Genomic DNA, 22846 nt, shown 5'->3' with positions numbered 1-22846 from the left:
ACATGAAAGCAAAAATAATCAAGCCTCTGACATTTTAATTTTGCACTGAATTTTGGTAGCATAATCTTTGGGAGTTTGATTGCAGAAAAAAAGGTAACAGAAGGTCACACATGCCTATACAAAGGATAAATAGTGTATATTGATTTCCTTGCTTTTAAAAGTTATGTTTTTAATTATTAGAATAAAAATGATACTTGACTTGGAAAATAAATCATCATCATGACTATTTGACTCTTCAAGATGGCTGTATAGATAGAATCCTAGGGTTTTGTTTTTGTAAATATTCAGAACTTAGTTCATCCATAAAAGTTCTGGAATTGGGCAATAGTGGGAAAATATTGGGCAAATTTCAAGGTGTTTCAAATCATATCTTAAACTTGTTAAGTTTTAGATTTTTGTTAAATAGGCAGATAGAGGACATTGCCTGATTTTGTTTTCCAGATTATTATTTTTTCATACTTGGTATTGATATTGGTGTTAAAAGTAAAGGTTTCCCTTATCCAGTCAAGTCCAACTCTAGGAGGCAGTGCTCAACTCCATTTCTTAGTTGAGTTAGCCAGAGTCGTCCAAACACCCTTCCATGATCATGTGACCAGCAGGACTATACACCGAGGTTGCTGCAGATTGCTGTCCAATCTTCCCACTAAAATGGTACCTACCGTGTTTCCCAAAAAATAAGACAGTGTCTTATTTTCTTTTGACCCCTGAAATAACCGCTTGGCTTTATTTTCAGGGAGGTCTTATTATTTTTGAGGTGCAGGAGGTGGCAAGTGTGGTCACCTCATGGCTGCTGCTGTGTCACAATATTTTCAGGGAGGGCTTATTTTTGGGAAACAGGGTATTTATCTACTTGCGTTTGTATGCTTTCCAACTACTAGGTAGGCAGGAGCAGGGGCAAGTAATGGGAACATACCCCATCATGCAGCACTTGGAACTTGAACCCGGGTTGTCAGCTTTTCCAGTTGACAGGTTCAGCATTTTTAACCACTGACAGACATCAAATTGCATTTGAATAGTATCAGGGATTGTATTTCTGTAAGGACTGTAAGAATATTGAATATTAAACCACGGGATTTTGAAGAGGAAAACAAGTTAAACAAGGATGTATGTTAATGCCTACTATTTTGACATCTCTCACAATAGCTTCTAGCTCTTAAGACCACTTTTTTAAATCATGTTTACCTACCTGATCCCTTTTCCATCTCACATCACATGTTTTATGCTCAGAATGCACGAGTTTCTATTCCCTATTCCAGGGAACAGAGAATTTATATTTGATTCTGGACTGATTTTTCTTATATTCCATGCTAAACACATTTGAAAGTATGGGCCTTTTTTCTTCTCATTCTTTCTATATCTTCAGCTTTTTATAGCTGAGGACCATTATTTTTTCTTTTGTTTTTATCATTAAAATATTCATTATCTTCTCTCAATAATGTCATTGCTATCTTGCCTAGATTAACTCTCTTTACTATACCAGTGCCCTATCCATATCTATTTATTCTTGAGCCCCACACCACAAATTATTAACTATTTTCACTTCTTTTTTGTCAGTTTTAAGTTCAATAATATGCAGATTGATATTATGTTTGTCTTAATATTTTACTTTAACCCATTCTGTATCCTACTTTTACTTTCACAATAAACTCATTAAATCCTCTTTAGTTCCGGCTAATAAAAATGTCATCCACATATCTCAAAGTATTAATATTTTGAACTCAGATTTGATTCCACTCTCATTTCTTATAAATCCTGCCATTCAAATCAAACAGATAAAATGATAGCATACATCCATTTTTAACTCCCTTTCCTCTTCAAAATCCCTCGATTTCTCAATATTTTTACAGTTCTTGGTTTCTTATTTATCACAAAGAATAATAATCAGCATAGCGATTAGCCTTAAAATATTCACACATTCTCACATGCTGGCATCAGCTACTAACATACCTTGCTATAGTGAATAAACAAAGGTTAGCCTCCTTCTTAAATATTCATACTCTCTCCCTTATCTATCTTAAATTAGCTATTTGAACCATGCATTCATCTGCCTTTTCTGGAACCTTCCTCTATTATGTTGGGATCTATTCTTCTTTAAAAGTTCTTAAACAAAATTTGCTTGTGTAAAGAATTTGCGCAGTGATTCTGTAATTTGTGCCTTATCTTATATTTTTTAATGCAGATTTCTGCTGATTTGTAGTTGCATCTTCACCTACATCTTTAAACAATTCAATTCACCGGATGCACTATTTCCTATTTCACAGATGACTTATTGTTGTCCATTATTTTCTAATGCATCCAACTCCGGAATACATTTTGTCTGTAGAGGTTTCTGTGATACTATAATCCCATTTTAGTACACTAGTTTCCTCTTCTTTTTACTTCAAATACTTCTAACACATGATTATTCTTATTATATTGTTAGCTATAAATTCTTCTGAGATCCCTCTGAGAATCTTAAAATGATCTTTCAAATTCCCTTTCCTATTATTTTCTCTATTTGTTGGCATTCGTGATTAAGATTCCTCCGTGGTCTTTCTTGCTTGATGTTTTGATGGCACAATTGTAAATCGCAGCCTCCCAATTCTGTGCTATTTTATGGCATGGAACCCTGATATATGCACCATGACTTCCCCTGCTGATAAGGAACAATGTCATAAACAACTCAGATCCAGTGCTGTCATTGGTGTATAATCAAACATCAACTTGTCTGCCAGCAAAGCTGGGATAAGGTAAGAGATAGGGACATTAAACGTTTCAATGATTTTTCAGACCTGTAGCCTCCTCCTAACTACATGCAATTCTGAACTAAATCTAATGTCACCATCTTAGGTTTCTCTACATCTCATCTGATCAGGTTTCTGGGATGGTTTTGAGGGAGTCTCTCATTCTCATTACCACCATTCAAGTTTCAAGTTTATTAGGATTTGTATGCCGCTCACTCCCATAGGGACTCTGGGCGGCTCACAACAGACAAGAAACATTTAAAATTTAAAAAATAGAATAAAAAAGATAAAAATGCAGTATTAAAATTCACATCACCCATTCCATCTAAGCAGGGCTGGATATCACTCAACAGCCCCAGGGCTGCCGGAACAGCCAGGTCTTGACGGCTTTACGGAAGGCCGAGAGAGTGGTAAGGGTCCGGATCTCTGCAGGTAGGTCATTCCACAGGGCCGGCGCAGCAACAGAGAAGGCCCTCCCCCGGGGAGTCGCCAGCCGGCATTGTCCGGTTGACGGCACCCGGAGGAGGCCCAACCCGTGCGATCTTGTGGGTCGTTGGGAGGTAAGTGGCAGGAGGCGGTCTCTCAGGTAGCCTAAACCATGAAGGGCTTTAAAAGTAATGACTAGCACCTTGAAGTGTGTCCGGAGACCAATAGGAAGTCAGTGCAGCTCGCGGAGGATAGGTGTAATATAGGTGTATCATTCACCCTCAAGGCTTCAAACAGCATGAAAAATGGTTTGGAGAAAGAGGGAGGGAAAGAACTGAATAAAAGTTTGCTTTTGGGAAACTTCATGTTCCAGTCTCCACCCTTAATCCATAAAAGAAGCCCTAAAAAAACAGGCCAGAAAAATTGCCCAGAGTATATTTCTACTTGTTGCAATACAAGCCAGTGGTTGTGCCGCTGTGCCAGTCCAAATAAATTACCTCAACCTATCTAAGGTATGGTCTTTTGCTTGACCCGTATGTCCTCATGCTAGCAATAAGAGAAGCTGTGTCATCACAGCAAACCAATATTTGGTCAATACCATTCTGATTAGATTCTATTATTTTGCTGAAATGCATATGCTGGAAAATATTATTAACTTAAAGCAGACATATTTATTGAGACACTCCTATGGTCTTTCCATTTTCCCTCTCCTTGTTCTAATTTAACAATGGCTGGTTTTATTTATTTCTTTTAACGGGTACAATCAAAAAGTTAATTTTTTATGTGTGGAAGAGCTCTGGTGGAATTAATAATCAGCCTGATCTTTAATTACAGGACATGTGTAGCAGATGCGCCCTGGTGATAGCGACAATTACCCATCTGACAAAAATAGTCATGTCACGCTTCAGACAAGCAAGCCTCTACATACGCCAATTGGTCACCTCCAGGCAGCTGTCAGGATATGTAAGTCACAACACCGGTCTATGCACTGTTTTTTTTTAAAAAAAAGAGGTGCAAGGGCAGAATGTGCTTAGCACATGCCACCTCACTGATTTAAGATAAGACTTTGCTGAAAAGCAATACCGTTAAGCAGACATGTGGAATTTGTAAGTTCATTCACTCAGTTACTGCCTAGGGTTGGTATCAGAGAGCCTGCAAACATAACATAGGGGTTGGATCCCTGTCTGGGTAATGCTTTTAAGAGCGCAAGATAGAAAACACTGCCCTTCTCTTTCTAGAAAGGCTAAGCCTCCAAGAAAAAAAGGAAAAATGTTTCCCTCAGGCTACTTCTCATTTAAACCATGCTCGCATATATCCTTCCTCTGTCATCTCTTAAATGGTTCCTTTGCTGAAGTCTCATCCATCATGCCTTTATTCAGGCAGGAAGCACACCAAAAAAGCATCCATTCAAGATTATTATAAGCCCTTAGGTCAATCACAAGTCTGTGACCAGAAGAATCAGATGCTTCTGAAGCCTTAAGGCTTGATTTGTTTCTAACCAGTATAATAGTTTAGCTACAATCATCCATCTTACACCCCACCCACCCCCAATCTTCAAATTCTGTAATGAAAAAATTAAGAAGCTGTCACAAAGAAATGCAGTGCGTTGGGGAAAAGCAAAGTTACAGAATCAAAGAAATAGTTGCACATGCTAATTTTTGCATATAATGCAGTTTTAATTTATTAATATAGTTTAAAATAGAAATGCAATATACATGAATGCATAAAACTATGACTGACCTCCGTAATTGTTCAGTTTGATATGTGGCTGCTGATGAACAATGCTCTATTTTCTTCATATATCTGCTTATCTTTACCTGGATATGGACTAGGCAATTCTTCCAACAGAGGACAACTTTAAATAGAGGTTTACATCAGGAAACTATCCAGGAACCCTAGATGAAGCTGCAGAGGGAAATGGGCAAGAGGCTTGTGCTGTAGATTGAATTAGGAACCATTAGTTGCTATAACTAAAGTAGAACTATGAATTTTACTTAACAGGCATGATGCAGAGTTTCTTGCCAATCAATTCTTGGTTAGAGTAAAGATCTAGGACCGGGATGGCGAACCTATGGCACACGTGCCACAGGTGGCATGTGGAGCCATTTCTCAGGGCACATGAGACGTTGCCCTGTCAGCTGGCCAGTGCGCATGCGCACGCTGGCAAGCTAAGTTCAGCCTTTTTTAAAGCCATTTTTTGCCCTCCCCAGGCTCCAGAGGCTTTATAGGAGCCTGGAGAGGATGAAAACAGCCCCCCCCCCCGCCCCACGGAGGCCCTCCAGAGGCTTCAGGATCTTCCCTGAAGCCTCTGGAGTGCAAAAAAAGGGCTCTATGGTTTTCAGGACATTTCCAGAGGTTCGGGAATGGACTTCCGGGTTGCTCATAGGGCTGTTTTTAGTCCTCCAGAGCCTTCAGGGAAGCCTCCTGAGGGCTCCTGAACGCTCCGGAGAACTAAAATCGCCCTTACAAGGGGCGGGGGAGGTTGTTTTCACCCTTCTCAGGCTCCTATAAAGTCTTTGGAGCCTGGGGAGGGTGAAAAAAGCATGCAAAAAAATGGGGGGAGCACCTGTCATGCGCGCAGGGGGGGTCATGCATTGCATTATGGGTGCAGCACGCCCACGCATGAGAATCTCTCTCTCTTTAAAAGGTAGTGCACCTGCGCAGGGGAAAATGGCTGCCTGAGCTTGCCGCTCAGGCTAGAAGAGAGATAATTTTAGCTTAGTTTAAGCCTCTACCAACTGCCAGCTCTGTGGATAAGCGGAACCTGGGTGAGGAAAATCTAAGACGCTCTCGGAGGTTTGTTTGTTATTTGGAGAGATGCCTCCCAGGCAGCTTTGGGCGATCTTTCGGCGGCATTGGACAGCTTTTTAGGCGGCGCCCCGCCTCCTCCCGAACGGCGGTCCTTCAACATGGAGCGGCATTCTGTCTTGAGGTTTGGCGTTTTGCCTGGAAGGGCATTGTTCTGGCGGCTTAGACTGTTTCTGGCGGTGTCGGGCTGTGGCGTGCGGCCTTTGAGCGCCCCCCCCTTTTTAAAAAAATAATCTTGATTGGTTATAAATTTTTTTTAAGAAAAAAAACATACAAATACAAATACAATTTTAAACATACAACATCCCCCCCCCCCCGCCGCGGTGACAGTCATTCACAGCCCAACCTTTTTTTTCCCTTCCTCATTGTTTAGTCTCTAAGCAGCAGCATCTTGTTACAAAGTTCAGGGATCTATTACAATACCCACGTTCACTTTTAGTTCCCATTGTTAACAACTGCTATTTAACTTTCCCCGTTTTAAGTCCCTGCTGTTCTCCTTGTCGCCCACATATACCATAGGTTCCAGCTAAGATAATGTTCCGTTTCTCCTTTGTCCCTCAGCCAACCTGTCATTCTGTCCATTTCTGCACATTCATAGATCTTTTTAATTATGGCATCTTCTGACGGTATGGTAGTAGATTTCCAAAATTGTGCATAAGTTATTCTTGTGGCCACAATTATATGTAGGCTCAAATGCCATATAGATTTACTCATGTTTTCTGGTTTTATGCTTAGTAAAAAATTCTCAGATTTCCATTCCATGCTTGCCCCGGTAACCTCTTTTAGCCATTTTTGAATCCTTCTCCAGTATTTTGTGGTCTCAGTACAAGACCACCAAATATGGTAGAATGTGCCATCCCTTCTTCCACATTTCCAACACAGTGGAGATAACCCAGGAAACATTTTGGCTAACCTCGTTGGGGGGAAGTGCCATCTATAAACCACCTTGTATATGGTTTCTTTAAATGATGTAGATATTGTAAGTTTAATAGTCTTACTCCACAGATCCCACCATTTGCCCATTTCAATCTCATAGCCAAAGTTTCTCTCCCATGTTATTAGAAGGCTTTTGTCCATCTCTTCTTTAGCATTTTGACAGATCAAAAATTGATAAATCTTCGATAACATTTTCTTATCTCCGCCAAACAAAATCTTATCTAGCCCCTGAGGGTTTGGTTAGATCCCAAACCATACCTTATCACTTTTAAACCTATTTCTAATCTGTAAATATTCCCACCATTCCAGATTCCTGCCCTGCTGCTCTAATTCCATCTTTGTTTTCATGTTGCCATCTTCTGTCATAATGTCTTTATATGTTATGTTTCTTGTCCAATTAAATACACTGGGATGCGTTAAAGCCTCTAACGGTGCCAACCAGCACAGAACCCTATGATAATATTTTTTCCTCATTTTTTCCCAGACCCCCATCAAAATCTTCCGAATATAATGTCCCATGAAGTACCTATGGGGGGTATCTCTTTCTTGCCAGAGGGAGGCATGCCATCCCTGGGGGAGGTCATGTCCCTCTATAGCCAATAGGCGCCTTCTACTCAACGTCATCCAATCCTTCACCCATGTCATAATTGCTGCATTATAATATGCTTCCCAGTTGGGTACTCCGAAGCCTCCCAGTTCTTTACGTTTTTGCAACATTTGGGCTTTAATTCGTGCTTTCTTGCCTTGCCATATAAATCGAGCCACTATTGTCTCCAAGGATTTTAAAAAAAAATTGTGCAATTTAGTTGGTGCCGTTTGAAACAAAAACAAAAATTTTGGTAGTACATGTGTCTTAACTGTCGCAATCCTGCCCATCAAAGACAGTTGTTTACCACTCCAATTAGTCATATCCTTAGATACTTGTTGTAGTAATTTCATATAATTATCTACCTTGATAGAGGAACATCTCTCCGTGAGCCAAATTCCCAAGTGTTGTATTTTATGGGCCATGTTAATCAGGGATGTGCAGTCACTAGAGGCAAGGGAGGCGGGGCCTCACCAGTCTCCTGAGGGAAAGGAAAGAATTTTAAAGAATTTTTAAAAAATAATTAAAGCCAGGGTAGTTGCTACCAGATTTCAAGTCACAGTGGCTTGGTGTCTGCTCTCAGTGTTAACTAAAGGAGGAGGCCAGAGAACACGGGGCCTCCTTTGCATAAGGAATTTTTCACCTTTTAAAAGTTAAGAGTTAAAAAGTAGGCTGGGCTGGCTGCAGGCTGGGGCAGCAGGATTGTTCGTCGGAGGAGGCGGGGGGGGGCAAGGCAGCGGAGCGCAACGGCAAGCAGCTTGGACGGAACCGGGACACCCAAGCTGCTGGCGGTGGGGGCCACCTGAGCAGCAATGATCCCGGCTCTGCTGCTCCTCGGCGGCATACTTTTGGAATGTCAGCGGGGACGGAGGAGGCAGGGGGCGAGGTGGCAGAGCGTGGCAGCGTCAAAAAGCAACACCCCTGCTACTGTGTCCGACAGGCATCTCACGTTTATGTCCACCATAAACGCAAGACGCCTGTCGGACACAGCGGCGGGGACGTTGCTTCTCGCCGCTGCTGCGCTCTTGCCTCACCAACGGTAACCCTCACTGCACGTCACTGATGTTAATCCCTAACAGGCGTTGTACTTTCCTTTTCTGGTTCAAAGTCATATTCTTAATTAACAGTTTTGTCTTCTCTTTATTTCTACGTAACCCCGCTATCATACCATACTCCTCTATTTTTCATAAAAATTGTATCCCAGAAGCCATAGGATCCTCCAGAATAAAAACAAGGTCGTCGGCAAAGGCCTGGACCTTAAATTCCTGAGCTTTAGCTCGTAACCCTTTAATTTGTATATCACTCCTCACTATTCTAAGAGGAAGTTCTAATGTAAGGATAAACAGTAGGGGGGATAATGGGCATCCTTGTCTTGTGCCTTTACCAATCTCAATATTGCCTGCCTCTTCTCCATTTACCAATAATGTCGCAGTTTGTCGTACATAAATTGCCCAAACTGCATTACGAAGTTTTCTCCAAACTTCATATTTTCTAATTATGACAACATAAACTTCCAATTTACCCAATCAAAAGCCTTTTGTGCGTCGAGAAACATAAAGGCCACTTGTTTATCCGGCCGGGCTTCATAATATTCTAAGGCATCTAAGAGCCCCCCCTCTTTTTCCCACGGATGGCAATTTTCCAACTGGCGGCATTCTCAGCTTGAACTCTGATTGAACTCTGATTGCTACGGCCTGCTTTCTCCTTGGCGAGACGCCGTTGAGCCCTGTGGCCACCTTGGGGGGGGGGTGAGTCAAGCGCTAACCCAAGCGCACCCCCCCTTCCATCACAGCCTTTCTGACTCAGACTCTGACCACCATTGCTGCGGACTGACTGTTGGGATTGCTGCTGCCATCCGTGATTATTCCCAGACGTGCCTTTCCAGACGGCACTGCTCCCTGACTGTCTTCCATCTTGACTGTTCCCACTCTCGCCTTCGCCCCTAAGACCACCATTTTGGAAAGAACTAGACGTGTGAGATCAACCGCTTGTCGCCTTTCCATCGCCATAAATTGGGTTCTGGGATGACCTCTCCCCCCTCACCCCCTTCCCTCTACTTTCTCATTTGATCCCAAATTAACAACGCGGACAAGGGGCCTTCCCCCTCACCATTTCGGCTGCTGCGGTTCGGCCATGGAGTCCTCAGACCTCCGTCTCTGCCGAGAGTTCTGCATGCCACCCTGTGTTTACAATCTTCACAGAAAGGGAAAACATAGGACGAAGAGGACGTGGGTAGGGAGCTTGTCCCCCTCCCCTCCAACCAGCGTCAAACCCCCATCCACTTTAAACTTTAGAGCTTTGTATTTCTTACTGGATCCCACAGAGGAGAACCTTCTGAGCGCAAAGACATTCCTCTCTTATATTACTACTAACTTTATTTATTTAAAAACTGCGCTCAACCGCTTGGCGGTCCCAGAACGGCACCCATCTTGTTGCTGAGTGAAGGAGTGATTGTAGGTATGGATGGTTGATAGAATGTTCCCACGTGTTTTTAAACTTAAATTTTTTAAATTTTCTATTCTGTATCCTTGTATGTTTTAATATTTTATTATTAGTGGGGTATGTGTGTGGAGAATGTCTGGTCGGTATGCATGAGGGGATCGAGAGTGCGGCCCCCTCCACTGAGTGCAGAAGCAGAAGTGGATGGGGGCCCGGTTCCGCATCTTGTCCCAGAGTGTATGATACAAATGGCCTGCTGGGGAGAATGGGGGCCGTGGGAGGGGAGGGGGGTCTACGGTGGCGGGGACAGGCCGGAGCATCCCGGTCATGGTTGGGAGAAGCAGGTATGAGGGGAGTTTCAGGGCAGGCCATTACCAGGGAAGGAGGGCTCACTATGTTACAGCGATCCCTCGTTCCGGCCCTGTAAACTCAACCCTAGGACCACGTGGCAAGAGATGCCAGGGCCCTGGCCTCAGGTTGCTGCTACTAAATGCCAGGACTGTGATTCAGAAAGCTCCCCTTATCCGGTACTTAATATTGGACGAGGGGGCAGACCAGGCATGTATTACTGAGACCTGGCTGGGCCATGAGGGAGGAGTCCCCCTCTCAAAAATGTGCCCAGAAGAGTTTCAGGTGCTGCACCAACCACGACACCAGAAAGGGGTGGGGGAGTGGCTGTTGTCATCTGAAAATCATTAGCACCTCGTGGGATCCCTGCTGCAGAGACTGTTGGGTGTGAGTCCCTGCTGGTGAAGCTGGACCTTGGGGGTCAAGTGGCCTTGTTGTTAACGTACCTACCTCCCAGCTGCATTGCAACAGCCCTGCCTTTGCTCCTTGAGTCAGTAGCCGGTTTGGCGGTTGAGTTCCCCAGACTTATAGTACTGGGGGACTTTAACCTGCCATCTCTCAGCGAACGCTCTGGTGGGGCGCAGGAGTTCATGGCTTCCATGACAGCCATGGACTTGACCCAGGTAATTCAGGGTCTGACTCATACAGCGGGACACACTCTTGACCTTGCGTTTCTCTCGGAGCAGTGGAGATGTGATCTGGAATTGAAGGGCATAAAGACCTTGCCCTTGTCATGGTCAGATCACTTCCTACTGAGGCTTGATTTTCTGAAACTACTCCCCCACTGCAGGGAGGGGGAACCGATTAAATGGTTCCGCCCCAGGCGCCTGATGGATCCCTTGAGATTTCAGACAGAGCTTGGGGAAATACCTGACTCCCTTGCCCACAGTCCGACGGAGTCCTTGGTCGCTCCTTGGACAAGGCCATGGGAGCTGTAAGTACCTCCACCTGTTTACTGGACCCGTGTCCCTCCTGGCTGGTTTCGACCAGCAGGGAGGTGACACGAAGCTGGCTCCAGAGGATTATTAATACCTCTCTACAGGAGGGATCTTTCCCGCTGCACCTGAAGGACGCGGTGGTAAGACCCCTCCTTAAGAAGCCTTCTCTGGATCCAGCTATTCTTAACAACTATCATCCAGTGTCCAACCTCCCTTTTGTAAGGAAGGTTGTTGAGAAGGTTGTTGAGCCTTTCAGCTCCGACGGACCTTCGATGAAGCTGATTATCTGGATCCCTTTCAGACAGGCTTCAGGCCTGGTTACTCCACTGAAACTGCTTTGGTCGCGCTGACCGATGATCTCTGGCGGGCCAGGGATAGAGGACATTCCTCTATCCTGGTGCTTCTTGACCTCTCAGCGGCCTTTGATACCATTGACCATGGTATCCTTCTGCGACGACTGGGAGAGGTGGGAGTGGGAGGCATCGTGTTACGGTGGTTCTCCTCTTACCTCTCAGATAGGTCGCAGTCGGTGTTGGTTGGAGGACAGAGGTCGACACCTAGGCCCCTAAAATATGGGGTGCCTCAGGGCTTGGTCCTGTCCCCCATCCTATTTAACATCTACATGAAGCTGCTGGGTGAGATCATTCGTTGGCATGGAATCAAATATCATCAATATGCGGACGATACTCAGTTGTATCTGTCCGCCCCGTGCCAACTCAGCAAAGCGGTAGAAGTGATGTGCCGGTGCCTGGAGGCTGTTAGGGTCTGGATGGGAGTAAACAAGCTGGTACTCAATCCCGACAAGACCGAGTGGCTGTTGATGTTGCCCCCCCCAAGAACGGACCAGATATTCCATCTCTTAGCCTGGGGGGGCGAAACCCTTCGCCCCTCAGAGAGGGTCCGCAACTTGGGTGTCCTCCTGGATCCTCAGCTGACATTAGAATACCATCTGTCGGCTGTGACCAGGGGGGCTTTTGCCCAGGTTCGCCTGGTGTACCAGTTGCGGCCCTACCTGGACCGGGAGGCACTTCAAATGGTCACTCATGCTCTCGTCACCTCTAGGCTTGATTACTGTAATGCGCTTTACTTGGGGCTGCCCCTGAAGAGTGTTCGGAGACTACAATTGGCCCAGAATGCACCCCGCGCGAGCGATATCGGGTGTACCTAGGTACACCCATGTTACACCTATCCTCCGCGAGCTGCACTGGCTTCCCATCGGTCTCCAAATGCGCTTCAAGATGCTGGTCGTTACCTTTAAAGCCCTACATGGCTTAGGACCTGGATACCTACGGGACCGCCTCCTGCCACATATCTCCCAACGACCTATAAGATCTCACAGATTGGGCCTCCTTCGGGTACCGTCGACTGGGCAATGCCAGTTGGCGACTACTCGGGGGAGGTCTTTCTCTATAGCTGCTCCGGCCCTGTGGAATGATCTCCCCACAGAGATCCGGACCCTTCCCACTCTCTCGGCCTTCCGTAAGACCACTAAAACCTGGCTGTTCCAGCAGGCCTGGGGCTGTTGACCCCAAAATATGATCCAGCCCCACTTGGAGTGGAGTGCATGGTGTGTTTTTTAAATCTATATTTTCTTTCTTCTATTCCTTTTGATTTATTTGTATTGTAAGCCGCCCGGAGTCCTACGGGATTGGGCGGCATAAAAATGTTATTAAACTTTGAAACTCTGAAACCTGCCTGCGTTTCCCCTGCTTATGTCATGCGAGCCAAAAAAGGTTCGCCATCACTGGTCTAGGAGCTCTTTTTCTTAGAAGATCCTGAAATAAAATTCAGATGGTTAGGAAGGAATGTTGAACTAAAAGCTCTTGGAATAAAATAGTAAAGGTATTTTGAGGGAGAATGTGTCAACTTGAGGCCTTAAGCTTGTGATGGCGAACCTTTTAGGGACTGAGTGCCTAAACTGCAACCCAAAACCCACTTATTTATCACAAAGTGCCAACATGGCAATTTAACCTGAATAATGAGGTTTTGTGAGGAATTTCAATCACTCTTTCACAACTTGACTTCTCCCTGGTGGCACAGGATTTCTTTAACAGCAGAACTCAGGAATGATGGAAGTGTAGTGAAGTAGCCTCTAGAGGGCTATCACATCCTTATTCCTTCCTTCTTTCTTTTTCTTCTTTCCTTCCTTCCTTCTCTGATTTCACCCTTCCTTTCTTTAATCCTGTATATTATGGTTCGTTATTGTTAGTATTTATTCATTTTGTTGCTGGAATTGTTCTTCTTTTTTTACATAGAAAGTTTTTATTTTCCATTTTCATAGCATATAATCACATGTATACTATTACATAGTCAATATTGTGTTGTATTATTAAGTAATTACATCAACTCATCTTACCATCAACTACCAAAGAAAAAAAAAGAAAAACCCAGCTATTGGCTTTTCTGTGCTCCATATACTATATTTATACCTTATCCGACACTTTCTTCCCCCTTTCTCCTCCCCCTTTCTACATCCTGTCTTCCCTCCATCATTTTCTACTCTACTTCCCCTTCCTTTCTCCTTCTCCTCTCTCCCCTTCCCACTCCTCCTCATACACCTCATCTTCCCCCTTCAATCTCTCTCCTATCCCTCTCTTCCTATCTTTCTTCTCTCCTCTACTTCCCACTCTTCCTCTAATTCACTTGGGGTACTTCAGCTTCTGAGCAAACTCCCTTTTGTGTTGATGGTATTTATAATTCCATTTCAATATACATAAAAAAGAAAAAATAGCAGTATACATGTACAACCATCCAACATCCTCCTCCAACTTAGTAAACTCCACTCCCTCCCCTCCTCCGCCCAACCCCCCCAACCTTCCCCCACCCTGACTTCCCAGAACCAATACAATGTATAAATCTTTAACAAAAACAGTTTAAAATATACTTAAAGAGAAAGTAGAAAGTTAATAACGTCTTTGAATTGAGCTTAGCTCCTCCTTGCTAGGTAACTATAAACAATTTGTATCATTTCTTATCTTAATCATAAGCTATCTGAAATTTCCTAGACCTATATTTATTTTGAATATAGTCAATCCATTTTTCCCAGTCTTGTTTATATCTCTCGTTTGAATTATCCTTGAGATATGCAAATATTTTAGCCATCTCTGCTAAGTTTGTGATTTTCAATGTCCATTCTTGGATAGTAGACAAATCTTCCTTCTTCCAGTATTGCGCCACCAACAATCTAGCTGCAGTTATCAAGTGCAAAATCAAGTTGATCTCTATTGCTATACAGTCAGTAATTATACATAACAAAAAATAGGTGGGGGGTAAACTTTATCCTTTTTTTTAGAACATTTTGCATAATCCATCATATTTTTGTCCAGAATACCTTAACCTTTTTGTAAGTCTACCATGTCATTTAATTTATATTGATGTTTTTCCCCAACCCGCAGTAAGGCATTCCTTAGAATATGACTTTTAAAATTCTTATCCACCTTTTTATTATATAGCAAATAAGCAACCATATACCAAATCATGCCCTTCAATATTGAGTATTCTATCCTCTGTTAAATTGATCCAATCACTTAACATTCCAAATTAGCGACTTAGTTACAATCATTAGCCCCCTGAAACTTTTAAAAAGCCATCTGAACATCTTGGGATTTAATCTTTGGCCTAGCTCCCCCCACTGCTTCTGATGTAACGCCGGTATGCTCCTGAACGGTGGCTTGTGTACGTTGCTTTTTTAATTCCTGTTCCATTCGTCTAGTAACCACGCGGTCTTGTCTTTGTTCTTTAGCTTCTTGTACCTCTGAGAGAACAAGTTGATCCCCCCTTGTTAATACTTGAGTGGTTTGCTTTCCATCATATCCTTTTTGTTCTCTTTGTCTAGATCTAGAGGAAGAGGGTTGTCCACCCTTCAGTACGTTGGTGTAGAAATCTTGTGCCTTCCATACTGTATTGAGGCGATGTCTTTTTCCAAGGTAGCTAAATGTGATGCCGGCTGGTGCGTCCCATCTAAACTGTATCTGGTGATTTTTAAGCTCTTCAACTAAAAAGGCATAGTGTTTCCTAGATCTCAGCATTTTAGGTGGTATCTCCTTCAAGACAGTCACCTCCCGACCCCCGATTTGAAGCTTATTTTTGTAGGATTCCTGTAATATCGTGTTTCTCACATCTCTAGTGGCGAAATACACCACTATATCTCTTGGTAATTGTTTTTGTTTTGCCAGCCAGGAATTAATGCGGTAAACCTTTTCGATTTGCCAATCAAGATTCCCTCCTGACCTTCCCGCCATCAGGTCAAAGGCTTCAGAGAGAATCTGTTTCAGGTTCTCTTGTGTATTTTCAGGGAGGCCCCTTATCTTTAAAGCAAATTCCATTTACCTATACTGTAGCATTATGATTTCATTTTCTGCATCGCTGACCTTTTGCTGGACCGCCTCCATCTTCATTACCAAGTTCATATTAGAGTCACTAAGATCTTCTAACTTTTCTTCAAGTCCATATGCATAACCAGCTAGCGAATTCAGAGCCATCAGAAAGTCCCCTCTAATAATTTGGTTACATGTCATAAGTTCTTCAGACATCTGTTTGTTAGAAGCAGCTATCTCTTCCTTAAGTTTTGCTTCCATCATAACAGCATGATTTTTAACGCTTGAATTAATTCTTTCTGCAGAATTTCCCTTGTCAGGGGGTCCCCTGCAGAAGTAGAAGGGAGTAATGACTGTAATTTAGCAGAAGGCGCTGGTGAATTTCCAGAACTTTTCGATGCAGGGGGAGGAGGGGGGGATTTTTGCTTAGAAGCCATCTCAAGTTTAATCTTCTTTAGTCAGTTAAAAAGTCCAAGCAGTCCAATTATGCAGTAATTGCCATTTGGTTTGATAATAAATCACTTCTTGGTAATACATCACTTTTAGGCTTCGCAAAAATTCTATCCGAGTCACGGCCCTCCTACACAGCTCGGCGCCATTTTTTATAGAATTTTCAGCAAGTAATTAGCAGAAGGAATTCTTTGCAGATGGAGCTAAGGATTTATACATACAATTAGATGTTCACCAATATTGGTTCAGCTCGGCTTGAAGACCACAGTAAATCATTTGTGCTGAGGATGAGCGAAAACCTTCGTTCTGCAACAAAAGGCAGAATGAATCCCGGCTCGGAGCTGCCATGCTGCAGCCGGTGCCCTCCCCCTTCCTCCCAGCGTTTAGGCTGAAAGGGCTAGTTGGAGGTCTTCCGATGCATAGCTTCTCACCTCTCTCTTCTAAGCCCGAAGAGAGGGTAAATAAACTGCTAAACAGCTTGATAGATTGCTGTTTAGACAGTTTAACGACGCCAAGATTCCAGAGCTGTTAAAAATAACAACCCCCTGTCAGGCTCCACCCACCGGAAGCCCCTATTGTTAGTATTTATTAAAGAATGCTGTGTAGATTAAAAGCTCTCTGCAAAAATAACAACAGCTGTTGTTTGTGGCTGAAGCTATCCCAGGCTGTTATTTACATACACACACACACACACACACACACACCTATTTTTATTTCACTTTCCCTGGGTCCTTTGAAAAGGAATGACATCCTTTTCCCATCCCCGTCTTTAATTAACCCTAACCCTAACCCCCTTGCAACCTTTTAGCTACTATTGTCCCCACCTTGCTTCCCCCTCCCCTTAAAATGAGGCTAGGGAAGAAAGCTGGGAGGGGGGAATCTAAGGGGGAAAGAAGAGACCCAGGCAGATCCCACTCTGAATAACCTCCCGCCCAGATTTTAACTGATTAACTCTCTAATCCTCCGAAGAACAGACCCAACCCATTTTTTGGACTCTGTGCAGCCAGGCCTTTATTTTCCCCATTTATTGGGGGAAATTGGATTTTTATTGGGACTTCCCCCACACACACCAAAAAGAAAGCTAGCTGGACTTCTCCTCCTAGAAGCCCCCCTACCTTCCCCCCTGTTCCCTTTCCCCCATTCAATCCCAATTTGGGACAGAGGAACGCACGCTAGAAATGCGTGTTGGAGCGACATGGGAGTGCACCTTTTGACCCTCTGGTGCTCAGCCCGCAACACTTCTCCAGGCCCAGCTTGCTGAGGAGTGGGGGAGCAGCCCGAAAGTTTCATCTGCCCCCCCGGCCCCAGCCATCACTCCCAGGCTTCCTCAAAGGTGTGGCACATTTTAAAGGCGGCAGTTCGCGTCTGGAGGTGCTGAACATTGTGTCTCACTGCGGAAGCCAGGCTAGGCCTCTCCACTGCCCGACTCACCAATAGGTGTGCTTCTGTTGGGCCACCCCCCCATGGGCTTTTGTGCTCAGCGTTCAGTCGCAAGGGGATCTCTTCCCCACACCACCCTCTTCTTTCTCTTGGCCCCACCGTCGAGGGAGAAGGAAGGTCAGGCTTGGGATGGCCCCCACCCCATAAGATCTGCCCCCACAGTTCTCTCCCAGCCCTCTTTGCTGGTGGCAACAGCAAATGTATAGCAATGAAGGCAGAATGCTGTTGCTGCGCAAAGGCAAGTGTAGGGGTGTTTCACTCCTGCACTAAGGCTCCGCCCATTGCATGCGTGTGTCTTAGCACCTCCGCAAGCCTCTGTGATGCTCCAACTGCTCAGCGGAGTGTTGGGCAGGCACTGTATGCACCATGCACGGAAGCGCCGAAGACTTAAAAGATCGGTAAGGAGCTCGAGTGGGCAGATGGGCCCTCCTGAGCATCATACTGTAATGGTATCCAGTGGTCTGGGCAGACTCCAGTATGACCGTACCAGGGTGTATCACCTGCAACCCACCACTGAGATGAATAGATTTAAGCCTGAATCAGGGCTGTCTAGAGTGATGGTTTTTGGCTTCCAATAGGAAATATGATTGGGTAATCAAATACCTATCTCTTTTTAATATGTACCATATGCACTACACTCTTAAAGGGCTTTACCCATCTGGTCATGCCTACCATTTTGCAGATAGCCCTGGCATAAAAACATGTAAAAACCAGCTATGATTCTCATCTGTCCCTTAGAAGCCATTCTTTCTTATTTTAAAATAGCCAAGGACAGCTTGAAGAAGGCCTCCAAAACTAAAGACCAACTTTTATTTAATAAAATACAGGCACTTATATGTCTACTGCCCAAGTTCCTAGCTTTCCAATCTTTAAGCTGAATAAACAGCATTCTGATCTATGCAACTTACAATATCTTTTCTAGATCTCTAAGTTTTTCCATTATTTTATCTTGTGGAGATGCTTCTCTCTGCAACTAATCCAACTGGAGATGACACTCCGCCTCATGGTACTGATACAATCAGTTTTTGTGAACTGCCTTAATCAGCATCCTTGATCAGTAAGAGTGGATTTCACACAGTAGCTATTCTTACAGTCCCATTGTTAAATGGATTAGTCAATGAATTCCAAAGCCAGGCTTATTTAGCATCAGAACTAAAACTTTGCATTCAAACATGCAAAACTTCGATAAGTAGATTTATTGTGAGATAAAAAAATGAAAGTACTAAAAGAGAAGTCCAGTGACTATTATGAACCAAGTGTAATCCCCATTTATAGTGAAATAAAGATTCAAATCCCTGCATATTTTCCTCCTGCCATTGAGGTGACTCTCTTCTGTGGGAAGGAAGGCTATTTTCTATATATCCATTGTTTTGATAATGTTCTAGTCTGGTTTCAGTCTGTTTACTCTTGACTTTGCCTGAACTAGCTTTCACATCCTATTTTCAAAAGCAGGGCATTGCTTTGCAACATCCTTTGAAGAGGAACACAGTGGAAAAGAGCAACATTTTGAAGGGTTGTGTAGCTTTAATATCTTGTACACCTGATTCTAGTGCTACTTTGTCCTGGCCATGTTTCCAATTGATTTTCAGTAAAGGTTTCCATTCTTCCATTATTATCGCATCCTGTATCTTGCAGCCACATGAACAGAAGTATAAGTAGTCTTCACAATCTCAAGTGGGAGCAGTGACCATTGCTAAGCAATGCAGCCATAAAGTAAAACATCATGTGACCACACTGATTTATGACATCAGTTCCAGCTGCAGTCATTGTGCAACATCATGTAACCATGATATGCAACTTCCTGTCAGCTTCCCCATTCACTTTGCTTGTCAGAAGCTCTCTGTGAAGGATCATAAATGGCAATCACATGACTATGGAACCTGCAACCGTTATAAATGTGCCAAGCACCCAAATTGTGGTCATGTGACATGCAGAGGTTGTGACAGCTGCAATTTTGAGGACCTATCTTAGTTATCCTTTTTCAGTGCCATCTTAACTTCTAATGATGGTTACTAAGCAAAGACTAACTGCAGAGAAATTTAAATTGGAAAGACAGAGAACTTTAAGGCAGGATAAAGATAGGTGACTCTTCAAAAAGGACCTTAGGAGGAGATGTATAGATCATATCTGGGAAGGAGTCCCTTTGGCATCATGAGAAATACCAATAAGTTCTCCTGATGAACTAATGCAGGAAGTCCTGATATAATCCACATTGCTGAAGAGGAAGCCCTGATTATTATTTTTTCCAGACTAAGGCAATTAAGTGCAAGAAGGCTAATTGGGGGGAAAAAATCACAAAATAAATTCCAGTAAGGTTTACAATACCCTTTTGCCATCAATTAACAGAATTCTCCAGATCCAGAAACACAGTTTAGTTGAGAGCCAAACATCATCAATACTTATTTTTGAAGTGGAAATAACTATTCTCCAACCTCAGCAACATATTTTTGCCCTTTCTGTTTTTTTCTGGGAGAAGTAAATTGGTCAGGCCAACTAGATTATCTGAGAGATTATTCCTAATCAACCTTGGCAACACTGACTTCTGACTGAAAATATTTAAGGATGTTTAGGTATCCTTTAAAACAAAAATACCTGAAGAGCACAGTGAAGCTGCAATTAAAATCAACTTAGGGTTGTTCCTCGGGGTCATGTAAATGCACATTACACAGATCTCTGAGCCAGCAGAAAAGTAAGGTTGCGTAATTTTCTTTCCTTGCCACAGTTGTTAAGTGAATCAGTGCAGCTGTTTATAACATGCTGCTATTAAGTGAATCTGTCTTCCTCATTGACTTTGCTTGTCAGAAGATCACAAAAGGTGATCACATGATCCTGGAACACTGCAATTGTCATAAATATGAACCAGCTGCCAAGCACCCAGATCACAAAAGGTGATCACATGATCCTGGAACACTGCAATTGTCATAAATATGAACCAGCTGCCAAGCACCCAAGTTATAATCACATGACCATGGAGATGCCACAACAGTCATAAGTGTGAAAAACATGTCACTTTTTTCAATTCCCTTGTAAGTTCAAACGGTCACTAAATGAACTGTTGTAAGTCGAGGACTACCTGTATCTCCTACTATCTAGTAGAAAACCACCACCAATCACTTTTTTAAAACTAATGTGAGGTAGATATACAGAAGTGTGGGGATAACGCCTTCAACAATTTTTGACACTCTTATCTCAATGACATGCATCCTAGTATTTCACATTAACTCCTTAGCTGGGCAATTTTTGGACACAGATTCATGGCCTGATCTGTATCTAGCTAAGCTGACAGGCCACTGAAACAGAGATACCAAGGATGAAGTGAGAGAGGTCTCTTACTGCACCATGTTAGCCTCCTTTTTTCAACCTGCATTTTTCAGTCCTACCAACCTATTAGCCGAGCTATTTTTAGAGATGGGTTTACTAGTCTTCCAGAAAAACAGTATAACTGTGTTCATAATTAACCCAAAGACATGTCATAATAGGAAGCTTATGAAGAACATCAGGGCATTCTCTTTTAACTCATTCCATACACATACTCTTGCGACTCGTCATTCAGGCTAGAAGGAAAAACTGGCTGAACTCTTGTCACTTTAGCAATAGCAATAGCAGTTAGACTCATATACTGCTTCATAGGGCTTTCAGCCCTTTCTAAGCGGTTTACAGAGTCAGCATATCGCCCCCACAGTCTGGGTCCTCATTTTACCCACCTCGGAAGGATGGAAGGCTGAGTCAACCTTGAGCCGGTAAGATTTGAACTGCCGAACTGCAACTAGCAGTCAGCTGAAGCGGCCTGCAGTACTGCACTCTAACCACTGTGCCACCTCGGCTCCTTTAGTGCTAACTCCCACATGTCTCCAACTGTTAAGCTTTGCAGGAAAGAGGTGATGGCAAGGGATACCCCAAAAGAAAGAAAAATACAGATTATACATTTTATCAGCCAAAGGCACAATCGAAGGGACAATAGAAGTAGGACTACTCCGAGATGCAGACTGTGACTGACCGAATATCCCACTTTTATTATTATATTGCTGTTTCTGTTTTAACTTGTATTGTGGGGGAGTGATTGGTTGTATGTATGGGTTTGTTTGGCGGGCCGGGAGTTTAGCCGGGACCTCCTGCACTGAGTGCTTTGGCAGAAGTGCTAGGGGGACCCGGGCCTGGTTCCGGCCCTTGGTTGTGTGTGTCGAAAGGCCTGCCGATGAATCCGGCAGCTGGGGAGAGGGTGAAGGGACCAAAGATGCGGGAGTGGGCCGGAACATAGGGGTCATAATGGGGAGGGGCAGATATGGCGGGAACTTCAGGGCAAGCCATTACTGGAGAAGGAGGGTTCCCTATATCAGAGGGATCCCCCCTTCCGGCCCTGTGAGTTCCACTCCAAGGCCAGATGGCGTGAGTAGTCAGGACCCTGGTCTCAGGTTGCTGTGCTAAATGCCAGATCTGTGGTTCATAAAGCTCCCCTCGTCCAGGACCTAATTATAGACGAGGAGGCAGACCTGGCATGTATTACTGAAACCTGGCTGGGCCCGGAGGGAGGAGTCCCCCTCACAGAAATGTGCCCAGAGGGTTTTCAGGTGCTTCATCAACCGCGACCCCATAGAATGGGGCGGGGGAGTGGCCATTGTTATCCGACAGTCTTTAGTTCCTCGTAGGATCCCTGCTCCAGAGCTTGTCGGGTGTGAGTCCTTGCTGGTGAAGATGGAACTTGTGGGTCAAGTGGGCTTGTTGTTGACGTACCTGCCTCCCAACAGCGTGACAACAGCCCTCCCCTTGCTCCTCGAGTCAGTAGCCGAGCTAGCAGTTGAGTTCCCCAGACTTATGATACTGGGGGACTTCAACTTGCCTTCGCTCAACAAACACTCTGATGGAGCACAGGAGTTCATGGCTTCCATGACCGCCATGGGCTTGACCCAAGTAATCCAGGGTCCGACTCACTCAGCGGGTCACACATTCGACCTCATATTTCTCTCGGAGCAGTGGAGTTGTGATCTTGGTTTGAGGGGTAGTGAGATCTTGCCCCTGTCATGGTCAGACCACTTCCTACTGAGGCTTGACTTTCGGAGACCAATCCCCCGCTGTAGGGAGGAGGAACCGATTAGGTGGTTCCACCCCAGGCGTCTTATGGATCCTCAGGGTTTCCAGACGGCGCTTGGCGTTATGCCTGATACTCTCGCCCGCAGTCCGGTGGAGACCTTAGTTGCTACTTGGAACTTGGTAGCGTCTGAGGCTCTCCACCGGATTGCGCCTTTACGGCCGATCCGCAGCAGTGGATCCAGGAGGGCCCCTTGGTTTACCGAGGACCTCCGGGAGATGAAGCGCCAAAAGAGATGCCTAGAGCGCCGCTGGAGGGCCAGTAAATCCGAGTCAGACCAAGTACTTTTGAAAACCTGCATCGGAGCATATCTATCGGCAATACGGACAGCTAAGAACAATCACATTGCC

General features: G+C 44.2%; 1 protein-coding gene across 2 annotated transcripts in view; it reads right to left on the bottom strand.

The window, feature by feature from the left end:
• Window positions 1-22846, bottom strand: part of GYPC (glycophorin C (Gerbich blood group)) — an 83135-nt gene that overhangs the window by 34233 nt on the left and 26056 nt on the right. The window contains exon 2 of one of the 2 annotated variants that reach the window (XM_087712217.1): window positions 7845-7960. The exons of the other annotated variant lie outside the window; for it this stretch is intronic. Coding sequence (XP_087568343.1) covers window positions 7845-7860 — 16 coding nt within the window. The 5' untranslated portion in view covers window positions 7861-7960. The remainder of the gene's footprint in view (window positions 1-7844; window positions 7961-22846) is intronic. 2 annotated transcript variants of the gene reach the window in all.

Source organism: Thamnophis sirtalis, unplaced genomic scaffold (genome assembly GCF_051295495.1).
Source record: "Thamnophis sirtalis isolate CommonGarterSnake01/CBP01778 unplaced genomic scaffold, rThaSir2_p1.2 scaffold_1, whole genome shotgun sequence".
Lineage (NCBI taxonomy): Eukaryota > Metazoa > Chordata > Lepidosauria > Squamata > Natricidae > Thamnophis > Thamnophis sirtalis.
The sequence above is the reverse complement of the archived record's forward strand: the minus strand, read 5'-3'. Positions and strand labels throughout refer to the sequence as shown.